The sequence below is a fragment of the Neophocaena asiaeorientalis genome, unplaced genomic scaffold (genome assembly GCF_003031525.2).
Source record: "Neophocaena asiaeorientalis asiaeorientalis breed wild unplaced genomic scaffold, Neophocaena_asiaeorientalis_V1.1 scaffold110, whole genome shotgun sequence".
NCBI classification, from domain to species: domain Eukaryota; kingdom Metazoa; phylum Chordata; class Mammalia; order Artiodactyla; family Phocoenidae; genus Neophocaena; species Neophocaena asiaeorientalis.
Genome location: NW_020175053.1, coordinates 1,542,416 through 1,559,077, shown reverse-complemented (window position 1 = coordinate 1,559,077; position 16,662 = coordinate 1,542,416). Strand labels below are relative to the sequence as shown.

The 16,662-nt window shown below is 38.9% G+C and overlaps 1 protein-coding gene across 3 annotated transcripts in view; it reads right to left on the bottom strand.

Moving 5' to 3' along the window:
• ARHGAP28 (Rho GTPase activating protein 28) overlaps window positions 1-16,662 on the bottom strand; it is a 70,057-nt gene that overhangs the window by 12,971 nt on the left and 40,424 nt on the right. For all 3 annotated transcript variants that reach the window (XR_003005782.1, XM_024763991.1, XM_024763990.1), the window contains 4 exons: window positions 13,904-14,066; window positions 9,054-9,136; window positions 6,108-6,305; window positions 5,671-5,784 (listed from right to left, as the gene is read on the bottom strand). Coding sequence is in view for 2 of the 3 variants with exons in the window: in XM_024763991.1 (XP_024619759.1) it covers window positions 5,671-5,784; window positions 6,108-6,305; window positions 9,054-9,136; window positions 13,904-14,066 (558 nt within the window). In the remaining variant the exon portion in view is untranslated. The remainder of the gene's footprint in view (window positions 1-5,670; window positions 5,785-6,107; window positions 6,306-9,053; window positions 9,137-13,903; window positions 14,067-16,662) is intronic.

The following is a 16,662-nucleotide window of genomic DNA, read 5'->3' as shown; positions in this document are numbered from 1 at the left end:
CTGTCCCTCCATAAAAGTAATGAACAAACTGCCAAAAACTGTCATTGTCAACTTCTTCAGAACTCTGGAAACTAACCCAAAAGTTGCAGCCTGGGGAGTGCTTAAGTAAGAAAAACAGCTGAATCTTGATAGAGTGAACTTTGTGGCATTTTAACTTATACTTTCCCATCTCAGCTCCACAGTTCAGTGACAGCCTTAAAAATAACAGCCTAGGGCTTCCCTGGTGGTGCAGTGGTTGAGAGTCTGCCTGCCGATGCAGGGGACACAGGTTCGTGCCCCGGTCCGGGAAGATCCCACATGCTGCGGAGCGGCTGGGCCCGTGAGCCATGGCCGCTGAGCCTGCGCGTCCGGAGCCTGTGCTCCGCAACGGGAGAGGCCACAACAGTGAGAGGCCCGCGTACCGCAAAAAAAAAAAATAACAGCCTGCATTCCTGGTATAGGTACTGAAGGGAGCAGAATGGACCTCATTCACAAAAAATTCTAATTATCTGTTCCCTGGAAGACTGGCTTGCCTTTAACTTGCCTAACTTGGAACTTGACCAGTGCTAAAGCGGTGTAATGTTGAAAACATTTACAGGCAAATGTTTTAATCACTGCTGCCTGATGCAGTGGGTAAGAGTTGGGGGAAAAAATAACTAACTAAAAATCTTGGGAGGCAAGCCTAGAGAATGAGATGCTCTGGGGAATAAGGTCTTTGAAAAGCTCCAACATATACCTGAGAATCTAGAAGGACATGGGCATGCCCAGGGCTGTACACATATTCAGGAAAGACCTGAAAAGAACTTAAGCTCTCACCTCTGGCTGACCTTTAAGCTCTGTCCAAACAGGAACTGAAGGTTCAGGTCAAGTTGTAAACTGCCTGGCTGAATACTGAAGGTGTGTCAAGCACACAAACACACAGAGCTCATCTGCAAAGACTGGGAGATTTTTTTTGTTTCAGATATTTAAGACAATCTCTGTGCAAACATCAGCTAACCACTAGGCTAATGGAACAGAGACTTCAGTAGCCACACTAAACAAAGAATATAGACATAACAAAATTAGTTCAGCAGAAAAGTCATGAACAAATAAATAACAGCTATAACAAGCAGCAACCAGGGGGAGGGGGAAGAATCCAAAGCTGCCACATTTTAACATTCAAAATGTCCATTTTTCAATAAAAATTATGAGACAGGCAAAAAAAAATGGCAAGAAAATATGGCCCGGACTTCCCTGGTGGTACAGTGGTTAAGAATCCGCCCACCAATGCAGGGGACACAGGTTTGAGCCCTGGTCCAGGATGATCCCACATGTCGCAACTAAGCCCGTGCGCCACAACTACTGAGCCTGTGTGCCACAACTACTGAAGCCTAGAGCCCGTGCTCCGCAACAAGAGAAGCCACTGCAATGAGAAGCCCGCACAGTGCAACAAAGAGTAGCCCCCGCTCGCCGCAACTAGAGAAAGCCCTCGTGCAGCAACGAAGACCCAACGCAGCCAAAAATAAATAAATTAATTTTAAAAAAAAGAAAATATGGCCCATACACAGGAAACAAAATGTTAGTGTCAATAGTTTCAAAAGAAACTCCTTAAGGAAGCCTAGACATTGGACGTACTTGAAAAAGCTATTTTAAATACTTTAAAAGAACTAATGGAAACTGTGTCTAAAGAACTAAAGAAAACCATCAGAATGATATCTCACCAAATAGAGAATATCAAATAAAGAGAATACATCATAAAAAGAAACCAAAAAGAAATTATGGAGCTAAAAGAAGTCCAATTGAAATGAAAAGCCTACTACAGAGGTTCAACAGCAGATTTAAGAAAGCAGAAGAGGGAATTCCCTGGTGGTCCAGTGGTTAGGACTCTGCGCTTTCACTGTTGAGGATGTGGGTTCAATCCCTGGTCAGGAACTAAGATCCCACAAGCTGCACGATGTGGTCAAAAAAAAAAAAGCAGAAGGAAAAAATCAGCAAGTCTGAAGATAGGTCATTTGAGGTTACCCAGTCTTGAAACAGGAAGAAAAAAAAAAAAGAAGAAAAATGAACAGAACCTAGAGGAACTGTGAAACAACACCAGCACACCAACGTACACACAGTTAGAGTTCCAGAAGGAGTAGAGAGAAAGGAACAGAAAGAACGCTTGAAGGAACAATGGCTGAAAACTCCCCAAATTTGCTGAAAGACAATGATCTATGTAACCCAATAGCTCAACAAACTCCAAATAGGATAAAATCAAAGAGATCCACACCAAGAAACATCATGATCACACTGTCAAAAGACAGACATAAAGAGAGAACCTTGAAAGCATTAAGAGAAAAATCAATTCAAGTACAAGAGCTCCTCAATAATAATAGCTGATCTCCCAGCAGAAACCATGGAAGCCAGAAGACAGTGGGGTGACATATTAAAATTGAGAAAGAAAAAAAAAAAATACAAGCAAAATTCCATCTGGCAAAACAGTCCTTAAAAAATGAAGACTGGGAGTTTGGGGTTGGTAGATGCCAACTATAACATTTAGACACTCCCTTGATAAGCAAAAGCTGAGAGAGTTCACTGCTAGCAGACCTACCTTAAGAGAAATGCTAAAGAGAGTCCTTCAAACTGAAATGAAAGGACACTAGACAGTAACTCGAATCCACATGAAGAAATAAAGAATATCAGTAAAGGAAATTACTTAGGAGAATATAAAAGGCAATATAATGTACTTTTTGTTTATAACTTCACTTTTCCCTTATCTAATGTAAAAGACAAGTACATGACAATTATAAATTTATGTCGATGGGCACACAATTTATAAAGCCATAATATGCAGCAATAACAGCATAATGTGGGGGGACAGAAGAATATAGGTAGAAAGTTTTTATATACTTAAGGTATATTAATATGAACTAGATTGTTATAAATTAAGATGTTACTTATAATCCCCAGGGCAACCACTAAAAAGATGATTCAAAAATATATAGTAAAAAACAACAACAAAAGAATTAAAGTAGTACACAAGAAAATATCTATTTTACACAAATGAAGGCAGTAATGGAGAAACTGAGGATTAAAACATGTAAGACATATAGCCCAAAATTAAATAACTGAAGGGAAAAATAGAAAGTTCTACAATAGTTGGAGACTTCAATACTTCACTTTCAATAATGGATAGAAGAAGTAGGTAGAAGATCAGAAAGAAAACAGAAGACTTAGACAACACTATCAACCAACTAGATCTAACAGACATATATAGGACAATGACAGCAGAATCCATTCTGAAGTACACATAAAACACTGTCCAGGATAGACAGTATGTTAGACCACAAAACAAGTCTCAGTGAAGTTTAAAATATCAAAATAATACAAAGTATGTTACATAACCACAATGGAATAAAATTAGAAATCAGTAACAAAAGGAAATTTAGAAAATTTACAAATATGGAAATCAAACAACACATACCTAAATAACCAATGGACCTAAGGGAAATAAGAAAAGACCTTGAAATGAACCAAAATGAAACACAACACACCAAAACTTACTGGATGGAGGAGAAGTAATGCTCAGAGGAAAATTTATAGATGTAAATGCCTACATTAAAAAGAAAGATCTCAAATTAATAGCCTAACCTTCCGCCTTAAGAAACTAAAAAAGCCAGCTAAACTCAAAACAAGCATAAGGAAGGAAACAATACAGATCTGAGTTTTAATAAGGACTAGAGAATAACAAAAGTAGAGAAAATAATGAAACAAAAGTTGGGTCTTCAAAAAGACCAATGAAATGGACAAACCCTTGGTTAGATTGACCAAGAAAAGAGAGAGGATTCAAATTATTCATCAAGAGTATAACTGGGGACATTACTACAAACCTTATACAAATAAAAAGGATTATAAGAGAATACTATGAACAATTTGTATTTCAACAAATAGATAATCTAGCTAAAACAGATAAAATCCTAGAAACACACAAACTGTCAATACTAACTCAAGAAGAAATAGAAAATCTGAATAGAGCTCTAACAAGTAAAGAACTTAAGTCAGTAACCACCCCCCCCCCAAAAAAAATTCCTACAGAGAAAAGTCCAGGACCAGATGGTTTCACTGGTGAATTTTACCACACATTTAAAGAAGAAGTAACACTAATCTTTCTTAAACTCTTCCAAAAAATTGAAGAGGAAGGAGTACTTCCCAACTCATTCTATAAGGCCAGTATTACCCTGATACCAAAGCCAGTCAAAGACATAGCAAGAAATGAAAAACTACAGACCAGTGTCCCTTATAAAAGTTGATGCAAAAATTCTCAACAAAATACTAGAAAGTCAACATAGAGTTGCCATATGACCCAACATATGCCCAAGAGAAATGCAACACAAATGAAAAATAAGAAGTGAAATACTGATACATGCTACAACATGGATGAACCTTGAAAACATTATGCTAAGTGAAAGATGTCAGACATAACAGGCCACATACTACATGCTTCCATTTATATGAAATGTCCAGATAGGTAAATTCATAGTGGTAGAAAGTAGATACGAATGTGTCAGGGATTGTGGGGAGGGGGTAATGGGGAGTGAATGCTTAATTGGTATGGGGTTTCTTTTGGGGGGTGGTAAAGATAGTCTGGAATTAGATAGTGGTGATGGTTGCACAACTTTGTGAATATACTAAAAGTATATACTAAAATTTATACATTTTGAAATAGTTAAAATGGTAACTTTTATATTATGTGAATTTTTTCTCAAAACAAAATTTTTTTCCCCAAATTTAATGTGCTGGTTCTAGTTGATCTGATGTCACTTTGCCTATAATCAATGAGGGAACACAGCCATTCAGCCTGTTTGTGATAAATCAATTAGCAATACTCCTACCTTACTGCCTTGGGATTTACTATTCCTTTCCCTGAATGAACTTTCCCCTCCTTTCTCCCTTCCAAATGCTACTACCCGTCCTTGAAGATGCAGCTCAAATGCCACTTCCTCCGTGAAGTCTGCACACTTTCCACGTTGGAGCACATTTCTTTCTCCTCAGCATGATTCCCAGCACACTGTCTGTACGACACATTTCACACTGAATGCATATTCATGGCTCTTGTGTACATTTCTCTACCAGATATTTCTCTACTAGATATACGTTCCTTTAAGGACAAAGTGAGTTTCCTGTATCTCTACATCCTCCTCAAGGCCAAATGCTATGCCTCAAGAGCATCCTCAAATTAAAGCAATAAAGATAATTCTAAAGCCTGTTTCCATTATCCATCTCCACACAGACAACCGCGCCAAGGCAAACATTCTTTGAAATGTAATGAATTTACACAAAACAACTTGAGAACTACATATTCTTTTAGTATCCAATCACTACAGAAATCTCTATCTCTACTTATTAGATATATTGACTACTGGATTGCCCTTAAATCCAGTTCACAGGGACTGAAATGTTGACTTTCAGCATTTGTAAGAACCATTTTGCCCTTAAGTAATCTTCATGACAGAGATAATTCAAAAACTTCAACTGCAAATCACATAATTCAACAAAATGTAAAGATCACAGTACTCTGTCATGAACACAATTTCCACAATGTTTATAGTTACAAGACTGACACTTTATGAGAATATAACAATTTTGGTTCTAAATTACAAGCTACTTTGTGCATCACTGTGAGAAATAAGAGCCTGGGTGGCCATGATATTTGTGCATTTATTTAGTTATTACCCCTCGTTCTATGGTCTTCCTCCTTAGCAGCTTTTTGACACTTGGAAGCTGTTTCTTTAACAACATCGTGGCTTCATTCATTCTTCTGACTTGAGCGATTAAGAAAGATGGAACCTGGAGAAGAAACAGAGCTTGACTAGAAGGAAAACACTTGAGTTAAACCTCCCTGGTAGAGTCAGTCTTCTGGCCACTCAGTATCCAGGAACCAGGAACTGTGGTTCTGTCCTCATAAAGATTAGGAAAATCTATGAGGATTCCTGTTTAAAGGAAAATGTGTTCAGGAGCAGCCTTAAGGAATGATAAAGATGCCACCAGCAACCTGGGATTACTGTCTCCCACCTCTCCCTGTGCCTGAGGGCAGTGCTTGCTCATGGGTCTTTACATCTCCTGGGCGCTAGCAGACATGAGAACATCCTAGTCGTCACATTGTCACTCACCTTCCACAACATCTCCTGGTACTTTAGCATCAAGCGGATGATGTGGGCAGCGGTGTTTGCTAAGAGTAATTCTTCACAGTCAGAATGTTTGCTTCTACTGAAGAAAAGATTTGGTGCCATTATAGTAGAAATGTTCCATATACTCATTCGGTTTTTTGATTCGTTGGCAATGACTTTATTGAAGAATGTCATGAGGGCCTGATAGGAAACAGCACAGTGTCACCCTAGTCATTGTAAATTAGGAAAAGGCATCACTGATTACTATCACTCATTTCCATACCCGTTCACTGGGCCTCTGGAAAATTGTCAGAGCTACAGAATGGCTGAATGTGTCATGTTTCCCCTCTAACTGCTTAAAAGTGCTAATGAGAAATGTGAAGAGTTTCTTCATTTCTCTGCTTCATAAAAGTAGCTCCATTTTTATGGAATTTGTTATGTTGGGATCTCTATAAATAATAGTTTGCATTTTCTTATTTTCTTTTATCTTAAACAAGCTTGACAAATATTAAAATTAAACAGTAAACAAGGGAGAGAAAGCACTACAGCTCAAATAAACATGAAATGCAGTTTTGTCGTGAAGGTAGGAAAGTAATTCACTCTTAATTTAAGGCATTACTGTTAAAAATTATTTTCTGTTTCCTTGGGAATGGAAAGTCCATTGAAAAAAATGAGTTTTAAAATAAATAAGTTATGAAATAAATGTCATGGGGAAATAACATACAGCATGGTGACTATAGTCAATAATACGGTATTGCATATTTGAAAGTTACAAAGAGTAAATCTTAAAAGTTCTCTCAAGAAAAAAATTTTTGTAATGGTGATGGAGGATAACAAGATTTCCTATGGTGATCATGTTGCAGTGTATACAAATATCAAAACATTATGTTGCTTACTTGAAATTAATATGTTATATGTCAATGATACCTCAATAAAAAATTTAAAAGTAAAGTAAAGAAAAAAATTAAAGAATAAAAACAACAAAATGAGTATCTCATTCCTCACTTCAAAAATATCTCAGTCAAAAAGCTGAAAACTTTCACTTTTTGGGTGTCATTTTTGTACTGCTTTTCAATTTTGGAATCTTCAGCAGACCAAAGGGAAATGATTACATGCACCTGTGCTCAGCATTGAAAAAAAAATTGAGAAAGCTTAATAAAAGTCTGGCTGAGCCACCAAAGTATAAATGTCTATCAGAACTTTCTAAAATTCACCAAGAGGGCTGAAATCCTAAAAGGAGATGCTCTTTGGTTTTCCAAGTTTGAATTCTGCTATAGTATGTGTAATGAGAAAATGGACAGCATATACTAGTGATAACAGCTAACATTTACTTGAGGGTTTACTGTGAGCCAGGCATTATTCTTAGTACTTTATATACTTCTACTCATTTTATCATCATTCCAAACCCTGTGAGGTAGGTACTATTATTGTTTTACAGATGAGGAAACTAAGATGGGGAGGGATTAAGTAGCTTTGCCCAGCGTCACTTAATTAAGTGGCAGAGCCAGGATATGATCCAAGGAAGCCTAATTCTTGAGCCAGACATCTTGATCTCTACAACACACTAGCTTCAATCTTCATTCCAGTAACAATTCAGAATGGAAGAGGGAGGGAGAGAGAGAGAGACAGAGAGGATCTTCTGTTAGGAATGTACTGAATTCTTTGATAATTGCTACATTCTTAGTTATATGAAAGGGGAAATGACACTTTGACTCAGATATCTGATACTAGATTCATTCCTTTGGATAAAAAAAAAAAAAAAAGCATTGTTCAGACAAAGCCCCCCCCCAAAAAAAAAACAAAGCTAGTAAATTTCCAGCTTTTGAAAAATACCAAATTGTATTAAAACAGACATTCTTATGCCTTTGCCAGTCCCCATTCTTGGGTGGAGGATATAATATAATTGACATAGATGGTTTCACTTGGGAGGAGGAAAGGTCCTCACCAAACTGAAATGTCTGACAAGAGGTAGCACGAAGACTCATCTTTGTTTTCAGCATCATGTTTACTGGCCTCAAAATTATAACTCTTTCCAACTCATCCTCACCTCAATTTCATTTTAAAGATTCCAAGCACCTGGGGCTTCCCTGGTGGCGCGGTGGCTGAGAGTCCGCCTGCCGATGCAGGGGATGCGGGTTCGTGTCCCGGTCCGGGAAGATCCCACATGCCGCGGAGCGGCTGGGCCCGTGATCTGGGGCTGCTGAGCCTGCACGTCCGGAGCCTGTGCTCCGCAACGGGAGAGGCCACAACAGTGAGAGGCCCGCATACCGCCAAAAAAAAAAAAGATTCCAAGCACTTGTTGTACTTATAACAGATTTCCTATTGTATACAGAATCATTATCAAAACAGCAACAGAAACTTTGATTTTTACAAACATAAAGCAGAGAAATGAATTTGAAATAAAAGGAGGGATATTTGGGATGGAGAACTATGGAATACAATTCTACCAAATGTTCTATTTTATATTAATGGAGAAATCACTTTTCTGAGCTTAATTTTCTTAATCTGGAAAATGGCAAGGTCCTATCAGGTGATCTGTAAACTTCTGGGATTCTATAATTCTTTAAATTGAATTATGGTAAGACATGAACATTCTAGAAATTTTATTTAAAGCAGGGGTTTCATTCACTTCTGACATTATTCCATTTAAGTCTTCCATCTTTGCTTCTTCTTCCTACTCCTAACCCTCGCCCAGTGCCTGGCACACTGTAGATGCTCAACATCTCTTAACAGGTTGAATGAATGAAACAAATGTTCAAAGAAGATTCCAGGATTCACATTCTTTCCTGGCTTCCTCAGGAGAACAGCGGTGGGAACAAGGAAAGGCAGAGGGTTTGCAGCAGACTCAGCTGGTTGGTAGGTTGTCCTCTCAGTTTTCATTTTTCCACCTGAGCCATTTCCTCTGACCAATAAGAGTCAATGACAGACCATGAGGTCGATACAACATACCTGGGCTGTGTCCCTGTTGGCCTCAGGCAGTGCCATGATCATGAGGTGTAAGGCTTGAAACTGTACTTTGATGTGAGGCCCTCCTAACAAGAAAACAGAAATAACCACGCATTTTGAACAACGCTCATGCACTCTGACAGCATTTCTTGCTAACATCTGGTGGCATAGGAGGGCCCTGACAGCTTTCAGTGGTAAAGACTCAGGTTTTGTGACTGACAATGTACGTCTGTTCACTTGGACAGGAGCCTCAGTCTATCAACTCCTTTTTAGCATCCTAGGATGCCACTGTAGGGGCAGGTGGCCAACGAGATCCTCAAAATTATTCTGGATCTGTATAACATTTCTCTTTTCAAAGTACTTTCATAGATCTTGCTTTACTTTTATGCTATAAACAGTTGGCTTGAAGCTCAATTCAAGAGAAAATAAATTTTATTTCCGTACGATGAGGCAGCCAAGCATAATAATTAGGAGCAGAGATTCTAGAACCAGATTCAAATTCTGCATGTACTATTTAGTCACTGAGTGACCTTGGGCAGGCTATTTAACCCCTGTTGCTTCTATTTTATCATCCATAAAATGGGAATCGTCATCATACCTACCTCACTGGGCCATTATGAAGGTTAAATGAGCTAATGTACAGAGTGTTTACACCAGTACCTGTACATGGTTACCTCCACAGGTGTTTGCTCTTGTTATTATGATCAGTGACGTTTATTTTAGCTCTTAAATGGACATGAAGGGAAGGTAACCACAGTTGGATCTTTGGAGATCCAGAAGATGGCACCAGAGAGTTGGCATTCTACTACTGTGTGTTCTCAATATTGGCTCTTTTCCCATTTTAGGGAAAGGATTTTAGGAAATCTATTCACAACTGGATAATTCACAGCCAGCTGTGCTGAAAACGTAGGGTATTCCAGAGCATCCAGGCTTTGCCTGTTCTTTCTGTATTCTCCCCAAAATGGTCTCTTGGTAGGGAGGTCCTGCAGGGAAGCATGACGTTCTGTAACCCCCGGGGAGCTCTCAAGTTGAAGGAAAATCTATCCATTTATGACTCAGTGGATAAAGGCAGTCAGCTGCCTATAGAGTTACTTAGCTTTACAGTAGTGGAAACACTCTCGTGACAAACTACTAGGTCACAGGAGGTCGTGTGCATCCGAGTTAGGAGTACATGATTATTGTGTGTAACCACGTAATGAAGGAACAGTTGGGAGGAGTATTTATAGGCTCGTATCATATTGTCTCAGCACAATCCCCATGTGGATTTTAAAAAATTTATGTCAAATTTGTAAACAAAAAATGACACAGGTCCAGGTTGTTTTTGAAAATGGCTAATGCACACTGATGTGAGTTTGCCTGAATAACAGGCACTAGCAGGAGTATATCTCAGTACAAAGCATTTGGGGACAGATAAGACATTATTTTAGTGCATAAATTGCAGGCTAAGGGCTGTCTATAATTTTCCAATGCAACCCAAAAAAACCTCTGGGGGGAAACAATAGATGCATCTGCATCTGACGAAAGGATGCAGGCTATTTCCATTAATTCCAGATAAATTACAAAGTTCCCTTTAAGATTAAAAATCTAAACTGGCAAATAATCCATGTTCATTATGCTTAGAAAACCTGGCCCTACACTGTTTTGTGGTTAATAGTTTTGTAATTAATTCATTTATTGCACCCTGGTTAAGAGTCATTTTTTTCACTCCTGAGGTCATTATTATCTCAGAAAGTTATTAAACTTTTCATGAAAGTATCTAAGGTTTGATTGATGAACTATTAGTCATTTAATTTTATGGGCAATTTTTGGACCAAGTTTGAAAAGAGAAAAGAGAAAGTAATTACACTAGTGGAAAAGACTACATTCTCTGACCTCCGTTTTAGAGTAAATACAGGGGCAGCTTAAACACACAGATGTCCACAGTTCTTCCCTTCAGAAAATCTCATTACAACGAGAGCTTACTCCAGGTGGCAAAAAGGCCATTCTTCCCGATGGCAGCAGCCCAGAATGTTGGGCTTCCTGTGGGGTTGGCTAGTTATCAAATCAATCACGACAATATAGTATTTTTCACTTTCAAAGTCATACAAAGAAATGCGGACCGTCCTGTGAAACTTTTCAGGATATTTTCCAGATTCTCTCCCTTCACTGAAGTGTATTGGCTTCAACATCTGAATAATGATATTAAGAAAAACTAAATATGATTTCCTTCTTAAATATGATTCTCCAAACAGGTTTTACATGGTGATTGACTCCTCCTTGTATAATTCCATAAGACCAAAAAATGAAAAACTAAAACAAAAAAATCCTCTGTGGCACCATTTGTTTTGATGAATTGTTCAGTATATAAACTGCAGATCAAAGTGAAGTTAAGACTTCTGCAGTCTGTTTTCCAGGACAGCAAACTTTACAGAAGATCCTGTGTTTCTCTGACTTTGAAATAGAGGGAGGGAGTTCTGTTTCTGGTATGGCTGAGTAAGCTCCTACCCAATCAACCCTCCTTAAGACAACTGTACACTCTGGACAATGTACAAAAAACAACTACCTGAGGCAGTGGAGAATGAACAAAAGCAGGCAGATTTAGGAGGGCATTGGACACTTGGCATTAGGGAATGGCACAGGGAGAGTGTCCAATTTCCTGGCTTTTAGTTTGAAGTCAGGCCATAGACAGCAATGGCATGAGGTGGCTGAAATTCCAAAAGAAAACCCCAATCTTTCTGGCCTGAACAAAGAGAGGGCAGGGTTCAGGAGGACCACAGCCACTGGGAAGTTATGGGGAATCCCAGAAAGGGAAGGTCAAGAGATAGAAGGCCTTAATTCTGGTGTAAAATCCACCCAAATGTTGGATCACCCCATAAACCATGCATATGTGGAGTAGCACAGGTAAGTATTAAATAGCAAATTGTCTGCTTAAATACAAATAAAAAACAAAACTAACCAAAAAAACCCCACTCCTTGGAGAAATATTACAGAACACAGAGTTTCCAAAAAAATATTCACAAGGTTCTGGATACAGTTTAAACTTACTTGACATAAACAGTGACCCATTTTCAAGGGAAGAGACAGTCAACAGAGACCAACCCTCAGATGACCCAGATGTTGGAACTAGTTATGAAGCAGCTATCATAACTATGCTCAATGATATGAAGGTAAATATGCTTACAATGAATGAAAAGATAGGGAATGTCAGCAGATAAATAGAAAATAGTTTTAAAGTAGCAACTGGAGATTCTAGAACTGAAAATATACAATATCTGAAATAAAAAAGAAAGAAGATTCGAGTCCTGGTCTGGGAAGATCCCACATGCCACGGAGCAACTGGGCCCATGAGCCACAACTACTAAGCCTGCGCGTCTGGAGCTTGTGCTCCACAACAAGAGAGGCTGCGATAGTGAGAGGCCTGCGTACTGTGATGAAGAGTGGCCCCCGCTTGCCACAACTAGAGAAAGCCCTCACACAGAAACGAAGACCCAACACAGCAAAAATAAATAAATAAATAAATAAACTCCTACCCCCAACATCTTCTTTAAAATAAATAAATAAATAAATAAAATAAAATAAAGAATGAAGAGAACTAGTTCTTTCTTTCATAAAACAAAAATACTACATCATACAAAGAAAAGAGATACTGGTCACAGCATGTCAATTAAAGCTTAGAAAAGGACTGCCTTGTCTTATATTCTTTTCTCTGAAGACATAGTGGATTATTTTATGAATCTGGTTTAGTTAAAATTTTTGAAGATTTAGAACCAACTAATTTTTAGGACAAATTTTGTCATACAACTTAAGATGTGACTATTATTTTCTATGATTGTGATTTTAAGGATTTTATACTTCTGGTCAACCTGCAGAAGGTTATAAACTGGCAGATACGGGTAATACTTGCTACGCTCATGTAGTGTTTTAAAATTTGAATTTGTGGCTGACATTTTCAAATGAAGAGTTTCGTCATTAAAGCCTGGATTTTGGCTTTCACTCCTGCATGGTAACCATCATCCGGAGCTGAGCAGTGGCCAACCTCTCTATATGGGATATGTCCTCCCAATCTGGCCACGGTCCCTTTCTGTCCATATAGAATCACCATTTACCTAGCATGCTTATACATATTTAGACTTGTGACTCCTGAATTCTTCAGGTTGGTAGTCAAAGCCCACACTATGTAGCCTCATCCTACTTTTCTAAATTTCTCTCATCACACCTTCTTCAATATTCAACCTTTAGGATGAAATTACTTTCTGACTGCCAAATGCAACACACACTGTCCAGTTTCTATACTTTTTATCCAAGTACCTCAGTTAAGGCCTCATCTATGTGACTTTTTAAGTTTCAGAAACACTATGTGATACTGTAATTTTCAGAGACAAAACACCTTCTTACTGCATGCTACATCATCAGACCCAGGACCTCAGATTTAAAGAAGGGAGAGATCTTATATTTTTTGAAGGACTATTATACACCAGACACTATCCTAGATGTCTTCATTCGATACCCACAACAACCCTGACAAGTAATTATTATCTGTAATTTACAGGTGCAGCAGTGAAGCTCAGAAAGGTTGACTGCATAGTTAACAGATGGTTGAGCAGGAATTCAAATCTCAAGAGCCAGGTCTTTCTGAAACCCTCTCTGCCTTTTAATGATTATAAAACCCTCTAAATCATATCAACCAGACTCAGAAATATAAACATGTGAAGAGATGACAGTTTACCATCAAACTCAATAGCTCATCAAGCAGTACCAGGAAATAGCAAATCTAGACATTTATGATCACATCTGATTATGCATATTTCTTCTGCTCTGTGCCACTTTATTGACCTTGTAACTTAGTCCATTCACACTTAACTTCTTCCACCTACTTTCCATTAGAGTGATGAAAGCAGGTATATATTCCACAGGGAAGAGAGAGGTGGGTAGTTCTCTGAAAAATGCTTTCAACATTACTGCAGCTTCTCTGTGGCACATTTTCTCCCATTTAAACTTATCAGCATTAAACTTGGCATCCAGTTCTTCACGGTATTGCTGAAAATCAAGGAAGATAGTGAGTTTTACCACCTGATCCTCCCCCTTTAAAAACTATCATTACATAAACTATTTTTGTAATTAGATTGAAAAGCCAATATCTACTACGCTTATCTTTTTTCAACACGATTAAAGAACTGAAATGGCTATTTCTGAATATATCTTAATTTTAAGTTTTCTAAAATCCTTTTAGAATAATGTTAATCTTAAAATAATTTGCCATCTATACAAATACAGAAGTTCTTTACTCAGATCATAGTTTCATTTATATGGTTTTGGTAGAACACTGCCTATGCCCACATCATAAATGCACTGCTAGATTTTGACAAAGCCTCCACCTCCCCCTTTTCTTCAATAATGCCTTCCTTCTGCCACCCTGTCTTCTGTTTCTAAATTAGATCAAGAATGTATGCCTCTTGGCTAGTTCACATACAGAATGAGAAATATCCCAACAAAGGAACTCTGACCTCACTGCAACATGCACACCAATGATATCTTCCTGGAGCAGTTACAGCAAAGTTTTATGCCAAGACGTACACATGTCTTCCACATGTCTGCATGTTTGCCCAATCCTTCGTAAGGTTGGGAACACTGTGTAAATACTTTTTAAAACAATCACTAATCGTCCTTAAGTTTTACTTGGGTTATACATTTTACATTATTAATTCATTTGATGACCAGTGCCCCCCATTCTACTGCTCCCTTGAATTAGAGTTTACCAGTAATACCAGGCAGTTATAGTCAGTTTTCCAACTGACAATAACTGCTTCAAAAAGGATTCTTAAAAAAAAAAAGGGAAAACTCTGAAAATCCTTAAGGCCTTTGCTTTATTCTCATGAGACGCCTAAGTCTTCCAGCCTTGAATATGTAAGAGAAGCCAGAGAACGACAAGGTGAGATTTATCTTTCCTGACAGGCAGGCGGAAAAGTGATTTGGGGGAGCTCGGAGCTCGGCACTGGCTGGGAAGCAGGCCAGAGATGCAGAAAGCAGTTATCGGGCTAGGGCACCATTTCTGGTGATGGATCATCGAGGACTTAACCTGGATAAGCAGTTGTAGGATAGAAAGAAGAGGTGGCATTTAAGAAACGCCTAGGAGGGAAAATTCTCAAGAATCAGTAATGGATTGAACATGAGACTCAGAGGGAGAAATAACAGTCCAGGATGACTCTCAGATTGCTAGCTGGAGTAATGGGCAGATGGAGGTGTTGTTAACAGGAAATAGAGGGGGAGGAGTAAATGTTTTCCGTCCACTGCCTGGTACCACTGCCATAAGGCAAAGGGGAAACTGTTTTGCAAGTGGGCAGGAAGTATTGGCAAGAGCAGAATAATTCAAATCCACTGCCCACAGACCTGTGCCACAGGAAGCTACCTGAAACCTAAGAGGCAACATGGCACCAGGGTCAAGGGCAGGCTCTATAACCACATTCTTTAGGTGTTTATCCTAATTCCACAACTGCCTAGTTGTAGGCCTGTGAGATTTCTCGCTCCATAAGAGGGATATTAGGGATTTCCCCAGCAATCCAGTGGTTAAGACTCCAAGCTTCCAATGCAGGGGGTGTGGGTTCGATCCCTGGTCAGGGAACTAAGATCCCACATATCGTGTGGTACAGCCAAAATTTTAAAAAATAAATAAATAAAATAAAGTCAAGAGCAATCATATTTTTTTGAAAAGATGGATATTAGAACAACCTCACAGAGATTAAATTGGATACTACAATGTAGAGCTCAGGGGGCAGGGCCTGCATACAGAGAGTGCTCAGGAAATGCTGGCTGCACTTACCCTCCCCTCGTCTGGGTCTGCTACAACCTCTAGTGTTATTACTACAGGAAACCCATGTGTATGTGGTGTGGATATTCTGGTAATAACAGCACCTCGTCTTGTCTAGACGGCCAGCGTGAGACAAACGGAGAAGTTTGGACCAGAGCACAGTGGAAGTAGGAGCAGAGCTGACATGTCCACAGTGGTCCTAAACATGAAGCCCTATGAACCAGGGGCTGAGTCTTCCTTGCCAGAGACGTGTACATGTTAAAAAAAAGTCATGCTTTCTGTCCACTGTTAATGAGAACACCAGGCAAGTGTCAGGAGCCATGTCCTTCAATCTCCTCTGAGCAAATATATAACCTGCTTCCAATTTTGAGGTAATTTTATAAAAATGCAAATAACCTGCTTTCAGCTTCAAAAACCAGTTCAGGAAGGGAAACCAGCAGACCAGGTAACATCACTATAAAACATTTAGAGCAGCCTCCGAATAACTGACACGAGTCAAAAAAGAAAACCGTGCATGTCAAACCAGTCTGCCTTCTTCCATGAAATATATTCCCCGGTGTTTGGCTCAAATTTCTGTCATTTTTGGAAAAGAAAATCACTGGAAACACCAAAGCATTAAATTGGTTCCAAATGATCTGAGGCCTCACATCCAGGAATGGGCTGGGCAGTTATGTGCTCCGTGTGGCTAAAACCAGCAGCGTCCCCCAGGGCTACTCCCCTGTGAGTCTAACCAGGACTTGAAAGCACAACCCAGGCTGGCTTCTTCATAATGATACCTTCGTGTTAGCATCATCCACTTGGCACAATTTGAGGATAATTACAATGTTG